General features: G+C 49.1%; 1 protein-coding gene across 2 annotated transcripts in view; it reads right to left on the bottom strand.

Moving 5' to 3' along the window:
• Positions 1 to 287: 287 nt before the first annotated feature.
• The window catches only part of OXSR1 (oxidative stress responsive kinase 1), an 89,711-nt gene continuing 69,862 nt past the window's right edge, over positions 288 to 20,136 (bottom strand). The window contains exons 9-18 of one of the 2 annotated variants that reach the window (XM_029940565.1): positions 18,642 to 18,690; positions 17,937 to 18,002; positions 15,064 to 15,186; positions 10,237 to 10,272; positions 6,516 to 6,662; positions 6,051 to 6,115; positions 5,016 to 5,068; positions 4,300 to 4,368; positions 3,439 to 3,503; positions 288 to 2,849 (exon numbers count right to left, since the gene is read on the bottom strand). In XM_029940565.1, coding sequence (XP_029796425.1) covers positions 2,775 to 2,849; positions 3,439 to 3,503; positions 4,300 to 4,368; positions 5,016 to 5,068; positions 6,051 to 6,115; positions 6,516 to 6,662; positions 10,237 to 10,272; positions 15,064 to 15,186; positions 17,937 to 18,002; positions 18,642 to 18,690 — 748 coding nt within the window. In that variant the 3' untranslated portion in view covers positions 288 to 2,774. Of the gene's footprint in view, positions 2,850 to 3,438; positions 3,504 to 4,299; positions 4,369 to 4,813; positions 4,912 to 5,015; positions 5,069 to 6,050; positions 6,116 to 6,515; positions 6,663 to 10,236; positions 10,273 to 15,063; positions 15,187 to 17,936; positions 18,003 to 18,641; positions 18,691 to 20,136 lie in introns of those variants that run through there. The other variant, XR_003908997.1, reaches the window with a different exon arrangement.

Here is a 20,136-nt window from a genome sequence, read left to right on the forward strand (position 1 = left end):
GAAAAACTACGTAGTGACTCTCTGACCCACTCCTCACTGCTCCCCACCCACAAGTACTACAGAATCTTTGGGGTGCCTGGGCGGCTCAGTCAGTTAGGCATCGACTTCGGCTCAGGTCACGATCTCACGGCTTGTGGGTTTCAACCCCGCGTCGGGCTCTGTGCGGACAGCTCGGAGCCTGCAGCCTGCTTCAGATTCTGTGTCTGCCCCTCTCTCTGCCCTTCTTCTCGCGCCCTCTCAAAAACAAATAAACATTAAAAAAGTGTTTTTAAAGAATCTTTAGCCACTACAGACAATTTACTCTTTATTGATTAAAAATGAAGGAAACATGCAGCAAAATACAAAGTCCAAAAAAGGGAGGGGGAGGGTCAGATATTTTACATCTTCCAGAATCTAGCATACGTCATGAGGAGGAACCTCCATTTATTGATACACCATTATTCTATCCTCGGATTATTAAATAGTATCAGCTGGCTCTAGGATTTGGTTCAAAACTTAAGCAAAAACCCCAAACAAATCTATCAGTCATCGGGAATAAGACCATACATTTCGCAAACAGCATTGGCACATGTTACCTTGTGCTGAGTCAGTCCCGACCCCAAGGGACCAGGGGGGCCCAGGACCCACGGACAGAGGGGCGCCCCGAACCGACGCTCCTGGAAAGGAGCAAGGTCACTCAGAGTGTCACGTGCTGTCCCGCCTGCACGTTTCCGTTCCCGTCTTTCCTCAGCATCCCCGTGTAAGTCACCGTGGCGGAAGAAAAGAGCCGGCCGCCCTAGGCTGGGGGTCGGCTCCTAGTTCCCAGCAGGGCAAACAATGAACGGAAAAGGAAGAGAAAGCCCCAGCCCGCTTCCGAGGGTGACGGCTAGCTGGAGAAACGGAACGGGGTTGGGATGCCCCTGAGCCCCAGCCTGGGCTCCAGCCCGCCTCCAAAGAGAATGCTAGAACAGAGCGCCGCCGCCACCCCCGGGTTTCCCAGTAAGTGGATGATGACGGCGTGAGACCAAAATACGGACTCCACGGCAGGCCACTGGTCCGGAGCCCAAGAGGACGCTGTCCCCTTCTTCCCACCTCCCAGCCTGAGCTTCCCACCCCGCTAACAAAAAAAAAAAAAAAAAAAAGAGAGAGAGAGAGAGAGAGAGAGAGAGAAAAGAAAAAAAGAAAAGCGAACTATTTTTGCAGCAAGCAGATCAACCTTCTCCCTGTCGAGGCTCAGCACGCTCCCTCTTCTGACCGATCGTGCTGGGACCCGGGACGTCCTGTGTGGTCCTGTCATCGACTCTCCTCCAAGCCGCCACCCCCGCCCCCCTGCTCCCCGGCATCCACTCCTTTCCCAGGTCGTCTCTGCACCCGAGGCAGGGGGAGAAAGCCCGTGACTGGAACCGCGAGCTCAGAACGAGCAACCACAGCTGTGACGACTCAGTCGTGAGGGAAGGTTCCAGAGATGCTCCCAGAGAAAACCAGGTGGACGACCTTGTTATTCACAGACCACCAGTGCTGGAGCGGGCCGAGCGGTTCGGTAAGAGGCGACTCTCCCCTCTTCCAGGGGCCACAGCCCGTCTGTGTGTGTCACCGTAAGGCCGGGCTGAGTGTGCCTTTCTTGCACAAAGTGGCCGGGCTCCGTGCAGGTGGACAAGGGCTGGCTGGGAAGCAGCCGGAAGGAAAGTCGGCCCCACCGGGCGCTCACCATTGCATTATGAGTGCTCTGTTTGAAACGTACAGAATAATTTATGTTATTTTTATAGAAAATCAAATGAACACGGTCTACTCATAAATCCTAAAAGTCACGGCACATGTGGCTTCACGCTGCGTCCTGGGTCGGGTCCGCGCAGAGGTGCGGGCCCCCTCCGGAGGGTCAGTGCGGGAGGGGGCGCGGGGCAGGCCGGCCCGGGCGGCTCCTTATTGCTGTGCGCGTCGGCCTTGCGTTTCCTCGGGCGCGGAGGCCGGGCGGGTTCCGTGGGCGACTGAGGAGCAAGCGGTTCTTCTTCCACTGGAGTTTTGAAGGTTTGAAAATAAATATTTCCTTGATGATATGAGTTCCGACTTTTCCTTTTCAAAACCACTGCTGGGAGAACTCACTTTTGTAGGCCGTTCCTTGATGTGTTTGCCGAAATAGGCCCCAACCTGCACTCCGAGGGTCTGATGGCTTGAGGTGCGACCACGGACGTCGCGCACCGGCTGAAGTTAAGGCTGGCGGCCCTTTCCGGAGGGAGTGGTGATGGGGCGCCTGAGATCAGCTTCCGCAAAACGCTTAGAAACACGAACAAAACAGGGCCGCGGTTTAGGCTGCCTCCTCGGAGGCTGTGCTTCTTCCTGACAAAGCCTGCTAGAAGTCACATCAGACTCGAAACGAAACAGAACAAACCAAACCACTAAACTAAGTTCTCTGGGCTCCAGCTGACAGTCACCTCGGAGCTGCCGCTTCGGTGGTGAGGGGCTGTCCCCAGAGGCAGGAGGAGGCGCCGGGCCCAGCGCGGCCCCCCAGCCCTGCCGCCGCTGGAGTAAGGCAAGGCGGGCCCTGAGGCTCGCGGCCCCTTCGCCGGCGGAGGACGGGCGCGTGGGGCAGGGTCACTAACGGAACTCTTTACAGGGACGCTGGCCACGGCCTGGGGGGGCGCGGGGGGGAGCGACGGCGGGAAGAACGAAAGGGAAGCTCTGAGGCTCCTGGCCGGGGGCTGGTCGCAGGTTCTTTGGCAGTAGTGGGTTTAGGCCGACAGAAGCAAGAGACGCGCACGTGCGGAATCTCGTGGGGCCGCCTCCTCCGGGGCTGTGCTTTAGCTGATGCTGAGCTGGGCAAATCCTATTAGTTTACTGTCGTCAGGAAGATCCGAGCCTTCGACACCAGATGCCTGAGAAGCAGACAAAACCAGAGGCTGTGGCTACTTGTAAACAAAACCTCGGGTGGCAACTAAAGCTGCTCTAAGGACCCTGGGAAGGAAGACAGAGGGGGTGGGTCCCTGGGACACAAACAGGAGGCAGACGGAGGGTCCCTTCCAGAAAAGGTGGGGCTGGGTATAAAGCCGGAGTCAGACTACCTACTACTAAGGGCCTGGGGTCGGCGGCGTCCTGGGAGTGGGGGGGAAGGGAGGCCACTCCAAGGCCCACACCAGGGGGCGCCTGTGGGGCTCAGCAGGTCAAGGGACCAACTATTGGGTTCAACTCAGGTGTCGTGACTTTGAGCCCCGCATCGGGCTCTGCGCTGACAGCCCAGAGCTTGCTTGGGGTCTCTCTCCTCTCTCTGCCCCACCCCGTCCGAGCTCTCTCTCTCTCTCCCAAAAAACAAACAAACATTAAAAAAAAAAAAAAGGAGACATGGGCCTTGGGGTTGAGTGAGTACAATCCACCGGACCCACTATCCTCATTGCTCAGGGGATGTAGAAACTGGCCCTGCAGAGGCTGCCGGGTAACGGGAGTTTACTGAGGGGGGAGGATGAGTACCAGTTTGAAAGTGACAGATCGATTTGACTGAGGCTCTTCCACAATTTTCTGCAGATTCGCTGCCACTGTAATCACACGAACAGAAAGTAAGGAGGAGCTAAGTCAACCCACTTCCCACCATGTTAAACCCTTGACTGAGCTCAGAACCCTCCATGTTCAGCAGGGATGGAAGCAGGAAGATAAATCACTCTCCAAACAAAGTGACCTGCTAAGCGTAACTCTAAGTAGCACAAGTAAGTCTTGAATCATGGTCAGATTAACTTTCTTTCAGATGCTGTATTAACTGGGACCAAACGCACAGGTGTAAGAGGTGGGCTCTGCCTACTCCTGGGCCAGACAGGCCCAGACCGGGAGGTGGCCGGCGCGGGCCAGCAGCCTGTGGCCAGTCTGGCTGTGGGCTGGGACGGGTTCAGAGGACGGAGCGTGGGCCACGACCCCACTCTTCACTGTCTGGTCCGTCACAGAAGAACTTGCTGACCGGCTGGGCTGCAGACAACGGTCATTTCCGCATGTACGCATGGCCCGACGATGCTTTTTCTCACTTCCTGCTTATTCTACCGACGTGTGCTTGCCCCTTGGCTCCGTAAGGGTCGGGTTTCACCCTCTAAAATGGCCATGCTTACTCTAACCCGTGACTTAAGTCACCAATTCTACTAGCATCTCCCAGAAGCCCAAGTGCGCTGTCACTCCCTACCACTGGAGGTCACAAACTCAGAATTTTCCTTTTTGTGAGGAGCTGTCCCCAACACCAAGACCATTCCAAGACCTGTGAGACCTGCTCAGGGAGTCAGACCTGCTTTTCTAGGCCTCATCGACACAGACAGAGACACTGGGGCCCAGGGCAGAGCACAAAGCAGTTACCTATTACTAAGTCCCTTCCGTCGACCAGGCCGGCAGAGATGAGCTCCTGAGAGACGCCTTCCGCTGTATCTGCAGGGACAAAGAAGAAGGCGCTCCAGTCGCTGTGCACGCCGTCACCGCTAACTCTCAGGGCGGGGCTGGCACTGCCAGGCCCAGGCCAGCTGCTGAGTCCCCAGAACCAAGGATGCGGGTGGAGTCTCTCCCCACACAGAGGTCTCTCCTCCCACTGGACTCATCTCTAGTGGGAGAGTCTCACAGGTCTGGCCAGACGGCAACCCGATGGCCATTACCAGCTGTCCGTACAGACAGCTTTGTAAAGAGCGGTGTGATTGAGAAGCCTCAGGCTCGGGTCAAAGAGCCCCCGACAGTGATGCTGCAGGGGAAACTCCTGTTCTGAGGGTCACTCCGGCCCCGGGCCCATCAGCTCTGAGAGGGGCCGGAGAGCGAGCCCCCCCAGGGCTGCCACAAGAAAATGCTTTAATTTCAAGTATGTCTGGAAAGAGCAAATTGTAACCTTTCTATTTGGAGATCACACCCCAAGGTTTTTGCTAAAGTCATTTTCTTTATTCCGGTGAGCTTTTCTTCATGTCTAGTTATTTGAGGTGGTGCAATCTGATCAATGGGTGTAACAGAAATGAAAAGACAAGCTTCGTAACACATTTCATGAAATAATAAAATGCGAAGTTATTTTGTTTTCAATGTTTTTGAGGCCTCACCTCTCCCAGGAGTAAACTCGAATCGAATATCATTTAGTTCTTTTTTTGAATTCCTACGAAAGAAAACAGCAGGTGTCAGAGAGATTTCTGGGTTCCTGCACACAGATGCTGCCAACACAGATGAGGAAAGCTGTGCCTCAAATAAGACCATTCTTTCTGTTCCCAGAGATCACACGATTTGTGCTAATGTGCTCACACGGTGGGGCTCCCACCAGCTCACACCTGCCAGCCTTCTGACCTCTGCTCTCCACTGGTCACCAGAAAATCCCCCTGCTAACGGTGAGGGGGCGTAAGGGCACACTTCTTGTGCGGAGCGCCGAGTAAGGTATGGGATTGCCAGATCACCGGAGGGATTCTAATATAATGACTTCTAAGTGAAACCCATAGAGCAGTGCACGTTAGTTATAGTGGAAATAAATCAATGGGGGGAAACTCCAAGCACAAAGTAAACAAAACAAAAAAGCCCTCGTGCTTTTGAGGAGACTCTGCTGTGTGTGTTCTCGTCCTTGTTCCCACGGGGATGATCACATAAACTAAGAGGGAAATAGGAGAACACAGGAAGGCATAATTAAAGTGACACAGGCCGGAAGGTTCGGATCTAAGATCATATGAAGGACATTACAACTTAACACCAAGACATCCCAAATGAGCCAATTAAAAAGCGAGCAGAAGAGGGGGCACCTGGGGGGCTCCGTGCTGACGGCTCGGAGCCCGGAGCTGCTTCGGATTCTGTCTCCCTCTCTCTCTGCCCCTCCCTCACTCGTACTCTGTCTCTCTTTCAAAATTAAACAAAACTTAAAAATTTTTAATGCACAAACCTGTCACCATTAGTGAGAAACAGCTAAGAAAATGTGCTGCCGGTCGCAGGCCCTGTCCGCGTCTGGGACCTCACACCGTCACGGTCACCGGGCGGCGCCTTCCGCAGGCCACCCAGTCTTACCTGGTCACTCTCAGGCACACGCTGCTAGAAGAACCGTTTAAAAGAGAAAGAAGCAGACGGAGAGTATTCGGAAAGCACGGAGGCGGTCTCCTCACCTTAGCCTGAGCACGAGGCTGATCGGGACGCTGGCGTGCTGCGGCCCTGCTCCTGCGGACGGGGCCTGCGGGGCAGCGAACGCGACGGTCAGAGTCCGCACGGCTAAGCCCGGGGGTTACCAGCGCTCAGCAGCAGCGGAACCGTCCACGCGGCCGTGAGCTCCTCCGCCCCCAGGGAGGCCCGACCGGGCCTTCTCGGAAGAAGCTGCCCAGAAATTACCCCCGACTTCCGAGGGCTGGAATGTCATTCACCGTCTCCATCGTTAGCTGCATGTATGGCTTAACCTGCGTGATCCTTGAAAACTCTTATTTGCTACATTTCAAACGGTGAAAACAGACTTCCTAGCTGGTCTCCGGTCTACCCCAGCGGCCACCTCGCGACGCCAGCTGGGTCCTTGTCCGCGTGCCACCCGCCCCGAAGGCAGGCCGCTCCGGGGGCTCCCCCCCCCCCCCGCCCCGCCTCACCTGAGCTGGGGTGGCCGGCTCTGCGGGGGGCGGGGGAGACACGAGGGCGGGCTGTGCAGGCGTGTGCCCGGCGGGCTGAGGTAGGTGCGCAGAAATCTGTTCTGGAACTTGGAGTAAAGTACCCACAGGGTCCGCCGTCGGAAAGAGCTGTAAGGAAAACACACACACGGTGCCGCGTGAGCCAAGCGGAAAGGGAGGCAGGTCTACAGGCGGGCAGGCAGGGCCTCCCCGGGTGCTTCCACGCAGCTTCCGCGTGCTGTCCCGGCACAGCTCCACCCCCTGGCACACATCTACTGCAAGTGGAAGGCAAACATTTCGACTACACTTTTTTGTTATCATAGCTTTTTTGAGATGTAGACCATACCCCACTAAATTCACGCACTTGTAAGTATACGATTCAATGATTTTTAGAAAATTTGTACTTGTGCCAACATCACTACAATCCAGTTTTAGAACATTTCCATCAACTCAAAAAGTTCTCCTGAGCCCATTTCCATTTAACTCTTCCAGCTCCCACACCCAGCCCTAGGCGACCACTGAGCCACCTTCTGTGCCTCCCCGTGTGCCTTTTCTGGGCCTTTCATACAAGCGACGCACACACTCCCTGGTGTGCTTGGCTCTTCTCACTCAGCACAGTTTTCTGAGGTTCAGTCACAGTACAGCCTGTATATCCATAGTTCGTTATTTCCTCCAGAAGAGCATTTCATTATATCATATCTACTTTCAACTACATCTGTTCTATCCTCTTTGCCCAATAAAATGGCACCTCCAAGACACAGATTGACGTAGTCAAAGGAAATGACGGAAGCTATATTTTCCATGTCTGGAAGCCTTCTCCTACTTATAAAGGAAGACAATTAACCAATGATCCATTAACATACCTGAAAAGCTCTTTAAGACAGAAAACCAACATAGACATTCTACATCTATTTTGCATGTTTGAATTATTTCATAAATGTTAACTAGGTAACTTGGGAAAAAAAGACTGATGTTGAGCATACAACCAAGGTAACATATTCAGTATTATAAATAGATGAAAAAAGTGCAATGGCTAGAACTTAACAGCTGAAAGAGAAAACAACTGAAAGGGCAACAAGACAGGTATAAGAGCTGAGAGCATATAAACAAAATTGAGAGATAAGAAAATAAGATTTTGTGTTCATTTAGCTTCATACGGAGGAAATGAAAGTAACTCTGGCTCTGGGGCGCCTGGGGGGCTCAGTGGGTTAAGCGCCTGATTTCAGCTCAGGTCATGATCTTGCAATCCGTGAGTTCGAGCCCTGTGTTGGGCTCTGTGCTGACAGCTCAGAGCCTGGAGCTGCTTCAGATTCTGTGTCTCCCTCTCTCTTGCCCCTCCCTTGCTCACACTCTGTCTCAATCTCTCTCTCTCTCTCTCAAAAATAAATAAACACTTAAAAAAAATTTTTTAAGTAATTCTGGTTCTGAATTTTGGTAGAAAAAGAGAATGTAAGATTAGTTTTGAAACTGATGGGGCAACTGCTGTCCCAACTGTGTAGCGCTTGATCCTGGGATTGTGCCCCATGTTGGGTATAGAGATCACTTAAAAATAAAAAAATCTTAAAGAAAAAGATTTGAAAATATTAATATAAGTATCAGCACTATTTCAAAAGGGCAGTTTCCAGATTGCATGCACTTATGTGTTAACCTATACTAACTGAGAGGCCACACAAAACAAAGCAATGAAAGGAGGTAGGGAAGTTGGAACCTTGTGCGCCACAGGGGGCAAAGGAAGACCGTGCAGCCACATGGGAAACAGTAAGGGGAGCCCTCAGAGGGGTAAAACCAGAGTTACCCTGTGACCCGGCAACTCCCCTCTGGGTAAGTCCCAAAGACCTAAAGGAAAGAACTCAAACATATTTCTTAGCCATGTTCACACTGGAATTATTCACAGCAGCCCAAAGGGGAAAGCAACCCAAGAAAGGAAAAACAAATATGGTATGTACATGCGATGGAGTATTATTATGCGGCCCTAAAGGGAGGGAGGGAGGAAACTCTGCCGCCTGTTACATGGATGACCCCGAAGGGCCTTATGCCAAGTGAAATAGGGCCGTCTCGGGACCGGCTGATGACCCCACTTCCATGAGGTGTGTACAGAATGGGCGCTGCCAGGGGCTGGGGGGAGGAAGAAACGGGGTGACTGCTAATCTGGAGGGGGCGGTGGGGACGGCGGCACACAGGGTGAATGTACCAGAGGCCGCTCAGCGGCGCCCACAAAAATGGCGAAGTGGGGAACTTTTATGTTCTGTCTACTTCACTGCAGCTGTAAACAGAACAAGAGGGTAATGAGCCCTGGACCGTGAGCACGAGCGCGCGGACGTCCATGTGGGCAGGACACTGGGACACGTGGACACGAGACACTCTGGATAATCTGAAAGACGCCCTCTCTGCTCAACTTTGGAGCAACTGAGAATTAGTCTAGATTAGGTTAGAGTATGAAATACTCTTGACTTCTCAGACAACTGGAAGGAAAGTTATTTCCTGCACGCACGGCATGTGTGTCTCTGGCCCGCGGAGGCGAAGGTGGGGGTTGTCCGCATTCAGGGATGCAGCAGGGGCAAGGGGCCCAGGGAGCAACGGAGCGGTTCTTCTCCCCGCTAACATCTCCCTGCCCAAAGCAGCTGCCATGGCCGCGGGTAACTGCAAGGGGTAGGGAGAGGCCATTCTACCAGGCAGCACGGAGAGGAGGCCGCGATCCCAGAGAACCGCAGCTCTGCTGTCAGTTCTGATGTAACTGGCCTGTTAATGTGCGCAAGGACAGTACTTATCTTCAGTCCTAAACAATATGATACATGTAAACACATCCTGCACAAAATTGTGTACAGAAACTGTGTACCATGCATACAAATCACGTAGGAAAGTAGCTGCTTCTAAGCGCTGGGGCAAAAACGAACTGATTTCTCGGGTCGAGACGTGTCGCGTGAAACCACGTACTGAGCCCGGAGTGCAGGTGCCGCCCGAAGGAGGAGCGCGTGACAGGACCCAGCCCGGAAGCGATTGCCGTCTGTGCGTGATGCGCGTAAGGCAGGGCAGCGCAGCGGGGCTCCGTCTAGTGGGGCTCCCTATCATAACGAGCAATAACTAAAGACAACACAAGGCACACGACAAGGGAAGGTGGTAGGGGGTAAAACTCAAAAAGGACAGGCAGGGAGCATATGACAAACTCCTGGACAGACTGATGCAAAAAGATGACTTTCCACTTCAGGAGGCCCAAGCCAAAAACGTAACTCATGAAGTCAGGCAGGAAAGGAAGGCAGAGCCAGGCCACCTTTTTATTTTTAAGTGTTTATTTTTGAGAGAGAGAGAGACAGAGAGAGAGAGAATGTGCCAGGGAGGAAGGGCAGAGCAAAGGAGACAAAGAATCCGAAGCAGACTCCAGGTTCCAAGCCGTCAGCACAGAGCCCGAAGTGGGGCTCAAACTCACAAACTGTGAGATGGTGGCCCGAGCCGAGGTCAGATGCTTAACCAACTGAGCCCTCCAGGCGCCCAGGTCAACTTTTCAAAGGAGTACAGTGGCGCCAACTTCCTGCAGAAGTCCCTTCAGACTCAGCATCGACACCTCTGATGAAATCTGACTGCTCTAAGTTCTCATTCCCATTTAGGCACATATTAAAAACAAACAAAAAAAAAACGTGCTTAACATTAAAACCAAACCGAAACAAAAGCGCATAATTTTAATGATGCGAAAACCACGGCTACTTACCTCAGAAGCTGATAGCGATTCTTTCACTCGGGGAGACTAAAAGAAATACAAAAAAGGCTTATTAACTCAAAACTTGCGTTACTTGTCGTTCCAAACTGCACTGAATGTTGCAATGCAAGTAAACTCCATTTCATTCAGATCCATTAAGTCACTGGTAACTCAACTGACAGTTTTCTGGAAAAAGAAAACATTATGCTCTTGTATTCACTGTCCGGAGAGCCTTTAAAACATCAATGTTCTGCAGTATTTTACAAGCAAATATAATTTGACTGGGTTTTCAGGGAGGTCACACTCCTCAAAGTACGATTCTTTCTACTAATCACAAACATATTTTGTCCATAATATCCTAGACCGAATGCAAGCCTTCAAGCTCATTATCCAACACACCCTCAAAGCAGACTCATTTGGATCATGGGCTTGAACTGGAGCAAACTCCCGAGTCAAAACTGAAAATTTTGGCAAATTGACAATCTGCCATTTGAAAATCTAAGCTAAACTTATTTAGTAAACCATAACAGTTAGTAGTGATTCTGGATACAGGAAATGGAGACTACAAAAACAAAACAAAACAAAACAATCTCTTAACATAGCTCTACACAAATACCGGTTTACGGTGAATTCTACCAAGCATAACTTTGGACTACGTAAAGGTCAGCTTCGGGTCTTTAAGCTTTCCTCACTATTTCTCTAAAGAGAATCGAGATAATACATAGCACCGCAAGTTTATGGCCAAGCCGAGACCCGTCTTTTTTAAAACGTTATGTTTGGAAATAATTTCAAACGTACAGAACTTTCTGTCAGAATGAGAACAGCACAAAGGGCACAAGTATCCCTTTGACCCAGCTTCACCCATCGTTAACTTTTTTCCTCACCTGCTTTAGTGCAGCTGTTCACTTTCTCTCTTTTTATTTTATTTTTTATTTAAAAAAAATTTCTTTTTTATGTTTTTTATTTATTTTTGAGAGACAGAGAGAGACAGCGCGAGCAGGGGAGGGTCAGAGAGAGAGGGAGACACAGAATCTGAAGCAGGCTCCAGGCTCTGAGCTGTCAGCACAGAGCCTGATGGAGGGCTTGAACCCATGAACTGTGAGATCATGAACTGAGCCGAAGCCGGACGTTCAACCAACTGAGCCCCCCAGGTGCCCCTCTTTCTCTCCTTTTAAATACATCCGATTTAGTCAGTCACATCGCCCCTGCACTGCCCGAGGCTAGCTGCACGGACTGTGGCCCCTTCCCACGGCACCATCACGGCGCACCTCCTAAGAAGGGGACACTCTCTTCTCTTACTTCTCACCACCACAGTTACCGACGTCAGTAAATTTCACAACAATGCTCATTTCCATCAGCTAGTCAAGGCATTTGCCAAGTTGTCCAGAATGCGGTAAGATTCTTCCCCTTGCAACTCGTAGGCAATCTGTGGAGAAGACACTTCAAGACCCTGAAAATACTCTGCTTATCAAAAATGTCCCCTACACCGAAATCAGAAACAAAAACAAAAACAAAAGCCCTCCCCTATCCTTAGCATCGCTGCTGATCCTTGCCCTCCAGGACTCCTGCACATTTACCCGTCAGCGCTGGGATTTGCTGGAATGAAAAGCCATCCCTTCCCCCCACTTACTTATCTACCTGTTCATTGCTGGCACAGACTCATAAGACTCCTGTTTTATAAATGGTGTGAGATTTATTACTGCACGTAAGGGTTTCGATAGTTAAATTCTAAGTTGGTCAGTGGGGCTCATTCAACCTGGGCCTTGTACTATTATGACTTTTTTTTTTAAATAAAACACTTCTCTTTCTGAAAAAAGAAGATATTCCACATTCATCTTGTACTTTCCTGTGTGGGGCCTGGAATCAGCTACTTCTCTAAGGTGCTCTTGCTCCTTTAGGACAAAATGGCATTGGGGACCAAGGTCTGGGCGTAAAGTGTGCTCACTGTTGTCGTCCTGACTGACCGCACACCTGGTGACCTGTGACTAGATGCCAGGGGCAGTGAGCAGTCCCTCGCTGCGTGCTGACAACGCTGTATTTTATAAATCTTGCAGAGCTTTGTTCTGGAATAGAGTCAAGTTCCTTGGGAACAGTCTAATCCTGTGGGATCGGGCTGTGTGAGTCGTGAGGTGGAGCCAGAGCAGTGCCCAGCCTGGGGCTCTGTGTTCCCACCACGCAGACCCGCGCTCTGAGGACGCTACTGGGACTCTCCAGAGTCACGGGCCCCCGCACTCTGGCCGCTGGAAGCAGGCAGCATCACTGGCTCTCTGAGGGGTTTGCCCACACGCGGTCCTGGAAGAGCACCCCACTGAGCCCCACAAGGGACCCTCTGCAGACATCGGAGCTGCGCTGTGGGCGGTGCTCTCCTCCCTGGGTTCTCTCTGCTGTCGTCTCCCTGGACTCTTAGCCCTATGTCCTCAACTCAGGGAAACACTCTTCAAGCCATAATGAAGGGAAGAGTCAATCAAATAAAACCGCTCCAGAACTGACAAAAATGGAAGGAGGAATAGAAAAGGACATTGCAAATAATTATTCTATGTCTACTATAGTTATAATACACATTATCTTCAACAAGTTAGGGAGAGACATGAAAGTATAAAAAGGAACAAGCACACAACCAAGCTTCGAAAACACTACAGTGTCCGTGATATAAAACAGACCGAAGCGGATGCACAGCAATCAGGCGTCCCAGAGGAAACGGTGAACGAATCTGAAGGCCCACAATAGAAACTGTACAAGAGGAGACTGAGCAAAAAGATAATTTTTAAAACAAGAAATCAGTGAACTGGCAGACAATTTTAAGCAGCCTAATATACAGGTTACTGGACTCTCCAAGGTGCATGAGGGGCAGAAAAAGGATCTGAAAACATAATCCACACGCGATAGGAACCCGTACGCCCACAGGTCGGCGAAGGCCCGCGCACGCCCGTCAGAATCCAGCCGCTCAGAGAACCATCCAGAACGAAGAACAACGTCTAGAAGCAGCCAGTGTAAGAGGACGTGCAGTTACAAAAGGACAGAAGGCAAGGCTCCTGGTCTCTGGACGGAAACCAGGCAAACAAGAATACAGTGAAACACCACCTTCAAAATACTAACAGAAAAAGCTGATGATTCTAAAATTCTATATCTAGCAAAAGTGTCTTTTCAAAACAATGGTGAAATAGAGACAGTTTTGGACAAAAAAACCTTAAAGAAATCATTTTGAATAAATAGTCTATTTTGAATATGTGCTGAATTTTGTAAAAGTTTTTTTTTGGAACATATGAAAATAACATTATGACTTGTTTTCTCTTTAGGGCTATTAGTATTACAAGATTTCCTAATACTGAACCATCCCTCACCCTACCCCACTGGATCCCAGGACAAGGAGTTCAACGTAGTTCAAGATAGTCTTAAAAGCCCTTCCTTTCACAAAAGAATTCATGGCATCGAAAATGGCTATAAGAATAAGATGAAAAATGCAGAAAGCTACTTAGTTTGAGAACAATGTGTATAATTTTCTACGCTGTTTTCGTATCAGTGTATTAGGTTATAAAAACCTGTAGGTATTTCAGAACTACAAAATTTTAAGTAAATTTCTCTAATAGGTTGCTAGAGGGTAACAATCAGACACTGAAACACTGTAACTTATCTTCCCAAATATATGTTGTCAGAGGAAAAACTGTCAACTCTTTCCTAGGAGGCTAGAACTACAAGATTCATGGACCTCTTGCCCCTCCCCGATCACGTCAACTGAACACTACACAACAAGACCCGGGTAAGGAGGAATCCTACGAAGAAGTAAGGAGAAGGTCTCCTAAGGCAGTCTCACATTTTAATAAACTCACAATCGTGTGTAGACAGATGTGTGCATCTGTTAACTCCTGAAGAGCTTTCCAAGGTTAGACGTCATAAATTTTGCCAATTTTCATTGGCCGAGTCTTTACAAACTTAGCTCTGCAAAAAGCCTAGACTCAAAGACTTCAGCTGACGAGACCAACAAAGCCTCAGTGTTGCCCAGTGAATCCTAAGTTCCACGACCAAGCAGACCTGACCCAGGCGGACACACCACCTGCCGCCACTCGTGCCGCCCTGGCTCCAGGCGGTCAGAGCGGTGCTGAGCCTCACACAGTACCGGTTCTCACACACGTTTCTGCTCGTAGGAGAGAGTCCAAACAACCAACTGGAGGCACTAACTGCAGGCAAGGGTGACGGAACAAAACCAAAACAAGACCTCTGTCTACAGACACACAGACACACAGAGACAGACACACAGACACAGAGAGACAGATCACACACACACACACACACACACACACACAAAGAGACAGATACACACACACACACACAGACACACAGAGACAGACACACAGACACAGAGAGACAGATACACACACACACACAAAGAGACAGATACACACACACACACACACACACACACACACACACACACACACACCCTCCAGGATACACCAGCTGAAGAAAGGGACACTGGTCTTCAGGCAGAGGGTTAGCCGACTTCAGGGGAAACAGCTTTGATTGTTAGTCTTTCAAGTTCCATAATCTCTTCTCCTGCAGGGTCTAGCCAGCCGTTGGGCCTATCCAGTGAATTCTCACCCTAGACACAGCGGTCCCCCTCTCCGGATTCTGGCCCTTTCCAGAGGCCTTAAGTACCATGTCCAGGCAGACGTGTCCGTCCCTTTCCCTGCAGTCAGTAAGTCGCTCAAGGAGACCGCACCGCCAGCACGAGTGCTGCTCACACCTCAGCGGCCACGCCGCACGGATCCAGGGAGCACAGCGAGTCTTGGAGGCTCCGGACAAGGAGAGCGCGAGCTAGGCGCACGGTTTCTCAGCACTCACCCTGAGTTGCGAGATGGCCGCCTTCCCTTCCTCACTTTCTTCATCAAATTCGTCGTCGCTCCACTCCCAGCCACCGTCTTCGGTCTTGTGAAGGCGGCCGCTGGACCCTGGCACCCTCCGGACCTGCAGGGCAGGAGGACATGTGGGTGACGGCGTGCTCGGCCCCCACTACCCATACCGCACGCAGCCTGGGCTCCAGGACGGGGCTCCACTCCCAGCGCCGACCTGCCCGAGGCTTCTAGGCTCGTGAGCCCAGAGACCATCCGAATCCTTCTCACGTGAAGTCACAGACCAACTCTTACGAACGGTTCATGTTCCAAGAGGTGTCAACATTTTTTTCGGCCCCCAAAATAAATCAATCCAGATTCTGCTGTTTTCTTTTTAATTTTAAAAATCACATTTACACCTGCAGCTTCAAGAGTACTAAAGCTGCGCACATTAACCAAAACCATGCATTTCTCAAGTTTTGTCAAGAAAAACAGCCATTTCCCAACCTTTATCCCCTTACAGGGAGGCACTTTCAACTCATGTTAGCTTAGTCTTTTTAAATTAGTACTCGTCTCTCTAAGAATGTGCTCTTATTATTACCCCCTTGAATTTTTGGTTTTGTCTACTGGACGTCAAACTATAAAGGATGAGAATTTAATCCTATTATTGACCCTCCTCTTTTCTAAAGATACACTGTGATTTTGATTAAATCAAAATTCTGCGTCTCCATGACATGAAACAGTTAAGCCTTATCGTACATTACAATCACTTTCTTCTCACGTATAACTTTTTTGTTTCCCTCGGAGTTAATATTTGCTTATTTTTATGTGCTTGTCATATTTATCGCCAAATTCTCTGTAAATCTCCTCTCACCACATTCACATCCATGATGAAGGACTCATCAGGACCACCTTCCTGAGGAAGACCCTCACCAGAGCCTCCCACCCAGACTGGTTTCACACCAGCTGTGGACGTCAGACCTCACTCTCTCACGAGCCAGAGGGCCACGTTTCCTGGATCTCATGACTCCCTTGTTCTCAGGTTAAGCACTTCCTCCATTATTAGCAGCGCACATTAACCAAAACCATGCATTTCTCAACCTCCTCGACTCCATCCTGCACTTCACAAAGTTTGCCTGGTTAAAAAAGTCTGGTTTCGTAGAAACACTTTCGTTCATCTTGTTGTACACGACCACTTCACGGTGATCCAGCTTCCAGAGGAGCAGCCCGGACCCCTCTCCCTTCTGCGGAAGCTTTTCCTTTGCCTCCAGTATTCCGAGCCAGCCAGCATGGCGATGTGTCTGAGTGCTGGTCTATTTCCATTCAGTGCACTAGGTACCTGGGCTCTTTCAATCTGGAGATTCATGACTATCCGTTGTGGAAAGTTTTCTTGAATAATTTCTTCAGTGACTTCTCTTCTTCTGGTTTTTTTTGGTTCTGCTTTGCGGGAACTCTTTACTCAAAGACTGAGCCCTCTCAGATGACCCCCTCGTGTTGTGGTCTTTTTCTCTTGTTATCTGTCTCTTAGCTCTTTGAGGTCTGTTTTCTGGGAAATTTCCTCAGCTGTATCACATAGCGTGTGTATTGAGTATTTTCATTTCTTCTCTGATGTTTTCAATTTCCAAGAGCTTTTTGTTCATGGAGACATCACTGTCTATATGCTCCTTTTCTAAAGTAACAGCTTTAGGGGTACCTGGGTGGCTCAGTTGGTTAAGCATCTGACTTCAGCTCAGGTCATGATCTCATGGTTTGTGGGTTCAAGCCCCGCATCGGGCTCTGTGCTGACAGCTCAGAGCCTGGAGCCTGCTTTGGATTCTGTGTCTCCTTCTCACTCTCTCCCTGTCCCCCACTCATGTTTTCTTTCTCAAAAGTAAATAAACATTAACAAAACACTTAAAGTAATGGCTTTATTGATATAATTCATAGGCCTTATAATACCACTTAAGGTATATAATTCAACTAGTTTTAGTAGATTCAAAGTTGTGAAACCATCTCTGCAATTAAATGTTATGTCACTTTCCTCACTCCTCTATGCCGCAAAAAATACCACGTAACCATTAGCGGTCACTGCCCATTTCTGTATAATCCTTCCGGTCCTGGGCAACCTTCAGTCTACTTTGTCTCTGGACATTTGCCTACTCTGGAATTTTCACATAAACAGAATCAGATAATATGTGGTCTTTTCTAACCAGCTTCCCATGATGAGTATACTGTTGTAAAGGTTCATCCACGCAAGGACACGGATCAGTACTTCCTTTTCCTGATGAGTAATACTTCACCATACAGACACACGCCATCTTACGTATCTGTTCGCCAGCAGGTGGGGAATGAGGTCGTTTCCGTGGTCGGGTTATGATGAACGATGCTCCGGGAACATCCCTGCACGTCGCCACGAGTGCGGGTCCCCAGTTCCCCAGGCGGGCCGGGGGCCGGGCCGCTGGGGTCGTCTTGTGAGAAGCCGCCAGGCTACTTTCTCAAGTGGCCGCACCGTTTCCCATTTTCACCACCAGCGTGGGAGGGCTCGTTTCCCTAGGTCTTTATCAACACCTGCTGCTGTCTGTCTTCTTTATTGTAGTTGACCCGGGGGCTTCCTTGTTTCTGTGCCGTGTGAGGAAAGGGTGCAGCTTCACAATTCGCTCTGGTAGCTGCAGTCATTTAACAGAGTCTAGAATTAATTCTTCAATTGTGTGTCACACCTTTTCATTCGAGTAGACAGCTCACGTAGGCCTGCCGTAGACTAACGATATTTGATGAGTACATGTATCAAAGGATGCTAAAGACAGGATCGAGAAAGATGAGTAACACACTATTAACAAAGAATTACTTAACATCTACTTTCAAACTTCAACCAACTTCCTAGGAACCTGGAGGGAAGTCCCCATTTACCTTTTTAGCTCTTTCAGAAATAGTTGGTGCCCTCTGCAGTATTTTTTCTTGAAGAAATTCTTTATTCTGCAGAGGAAAAACACGTTTTCTTCTTAAAAGAAGCGTTTACTGAACCATAGTAATTGACACAGCATATTCACTTCAACTAAAACGATACAGTAACTGTTTTATTAAAAATCTGATGAAAGCTCTATTCTTTACTCTGAGGCTCCGTTAGTACAGGCCTGCCGTGGCCTCACACACGGAGACCGGGCTCTCGTGACCCGGATGAATATCATCAGCACACAGTCTGCCTGACCCCAGGTCCTGGAGGGTCGTGGGCCCACACTTCACACTGCAGTAGGACCCCACTGACCTGTCTTCTTGGGGAAATGAGAGGTTTACCAAATTCAGCAGGAAAACCTCTGAAACGAGAGTTCGGTGTTTTTCGCAGACCGTGTTTATAATGGTAATGTTCACTGTTCTTGTTACAAGTTTAACCTGACGTTTAAATTAACTTATATGAAAAATACCTTTACCAATTCTAAAGCATGTGTCTTAATTGCCAAAGGCTGTACACATAATGCTCCCAGCAATGATCTGATCTGCCATCACCTTTCCAAACATTATCATCTTAAGATAGAGCAGCTTCTGAGTGCTGAGTCTAATTTAGGTAACTGGGGTGGATCACACGAACGCGTAAAATCAAAAGTTAGAATTTCCTACCTTTGCTTTTTGGAAAAATTTGTGCCTTAACAGTTCTGCTGCTGTTGGTCTAAAACCAGAAAAGAACGTTTTAATAGTTAATTCAAGTGTAACTGTACGTTTCCATCTTCAAAAATGAGAAAATGATTTCGTGAGCTGCAAGATAAAATCTGTGTTGTCCACTTTCCTCAATGGGCTAAGAAGCAAAAAGCAGGATAAACTTGGCACAACACATTGAGTAGAGAAGAAAACTCAAATAGAAATATTCTGATAATAATTACTGCAGGTTCTTTGCAAAATGCATTAGTGAAAAATATTTCTGCTGGAATCATGATTTCTTAGTGCCTTTCCATATCCTTGCTGATATTTTCCCAAGAGTATTATTTCCCAATAACATAGACAATAGCTACGTTAACAAGTCACACAAATAAATTTAATCTCACAAAGAGGAAATGGACCAAATCAAGTGCTGTGCTTCTCGCCCTGTGGCTGCTTGCCAGCCTTCACCTAGATAAATCCATGTTCTTAAAAATAGGTCTGCTAGGCGCCTGGGGGCTGTTGGTTAAGCGTGTCCGACTCGATTTCAGCTCAGGTTGTGATCTCACAATTGTGACACTGAGCCCTGCGTCAGGCTCAGTGCGGGGTGTGGGGCTGGTTACCATTCTCTCTCTGCCTCTCCTCTGCTTGCACTCTATCATACTCACACACTCACACACACACACACACACACACAAATAGATCTGTTTCCTTAAAAAAATGGAAGATTCTAAAAGTAATGCATATATTCCCCAAATTGAATCTAAATTCAGTTTTTAAACTCAACTGTACAGAGAAAGGCATCATCACTGTCAATTGTACACGCTTTTAAGCAGTATGGCTGAGAATAAAGAATAAATAACACTATACTTCAGAGACTGAACCCAATTACACCCCACGACTATGCAACACTGAACAAATCTCCTCTCGAAGGCTCTGTGTTACCCACTCAAGCCCCTGAACGCAGAGGTTCTTAAATGTCACCTTGCGCTATTCTATCTGGGAGTTTCAAAAACAAACCCCAATGGCCAGGCCGTACCCCATACCAGCTAAAGGCAACTCTGTGGGGGGCGCCAGTAGTTTTTAAAATTCCCCAGGTGACTGCAATGTGCATTCACGCTTGAGACCCAGGGCCTCCAGGAAGATGGGAATGCAGATCTGACTGTGCCCGGCAAGCTGAGCGGAGACCCTACCCGTCCCACATCCTCATTCAGTCCAGAGCTCCATGTGGCCGCGGTTCGCACGGCACCGCTTCTCATGATTCGTCCCTTTCTTCTGGGTTCAGTTCCTCTTTCTAAAGTACTATTTATGTACGGATATACATATATACCTATATCATTTTTTAAAAATCCAAGTTAGCTAGCATGTACCATCATGATGACTTCAGGAAAAGAATTCAGTAATTCATCACTTCCATGTAACACCCAGTGCTGAGCCGACAAGTGCCCTCCTTAATGCCCATCCCCATTTATCCCCCCCC

Source organism: Suricata suricatta, chromosome 5 (assembly GCF_006229205.1).
Source record: "Suricata suricatta isolate VVHF042 chromosome 5, meerkat_22Aug2017_6uvM2_HiC, whole genome shotgun sequence".
NCBI classification, from domain to species: domain Eukaryota; kingdom Metazoa; phylum Chordata; class Mammalia; order Carnivora; family Herpestidae; genus Suricata; species Suricata suricatta.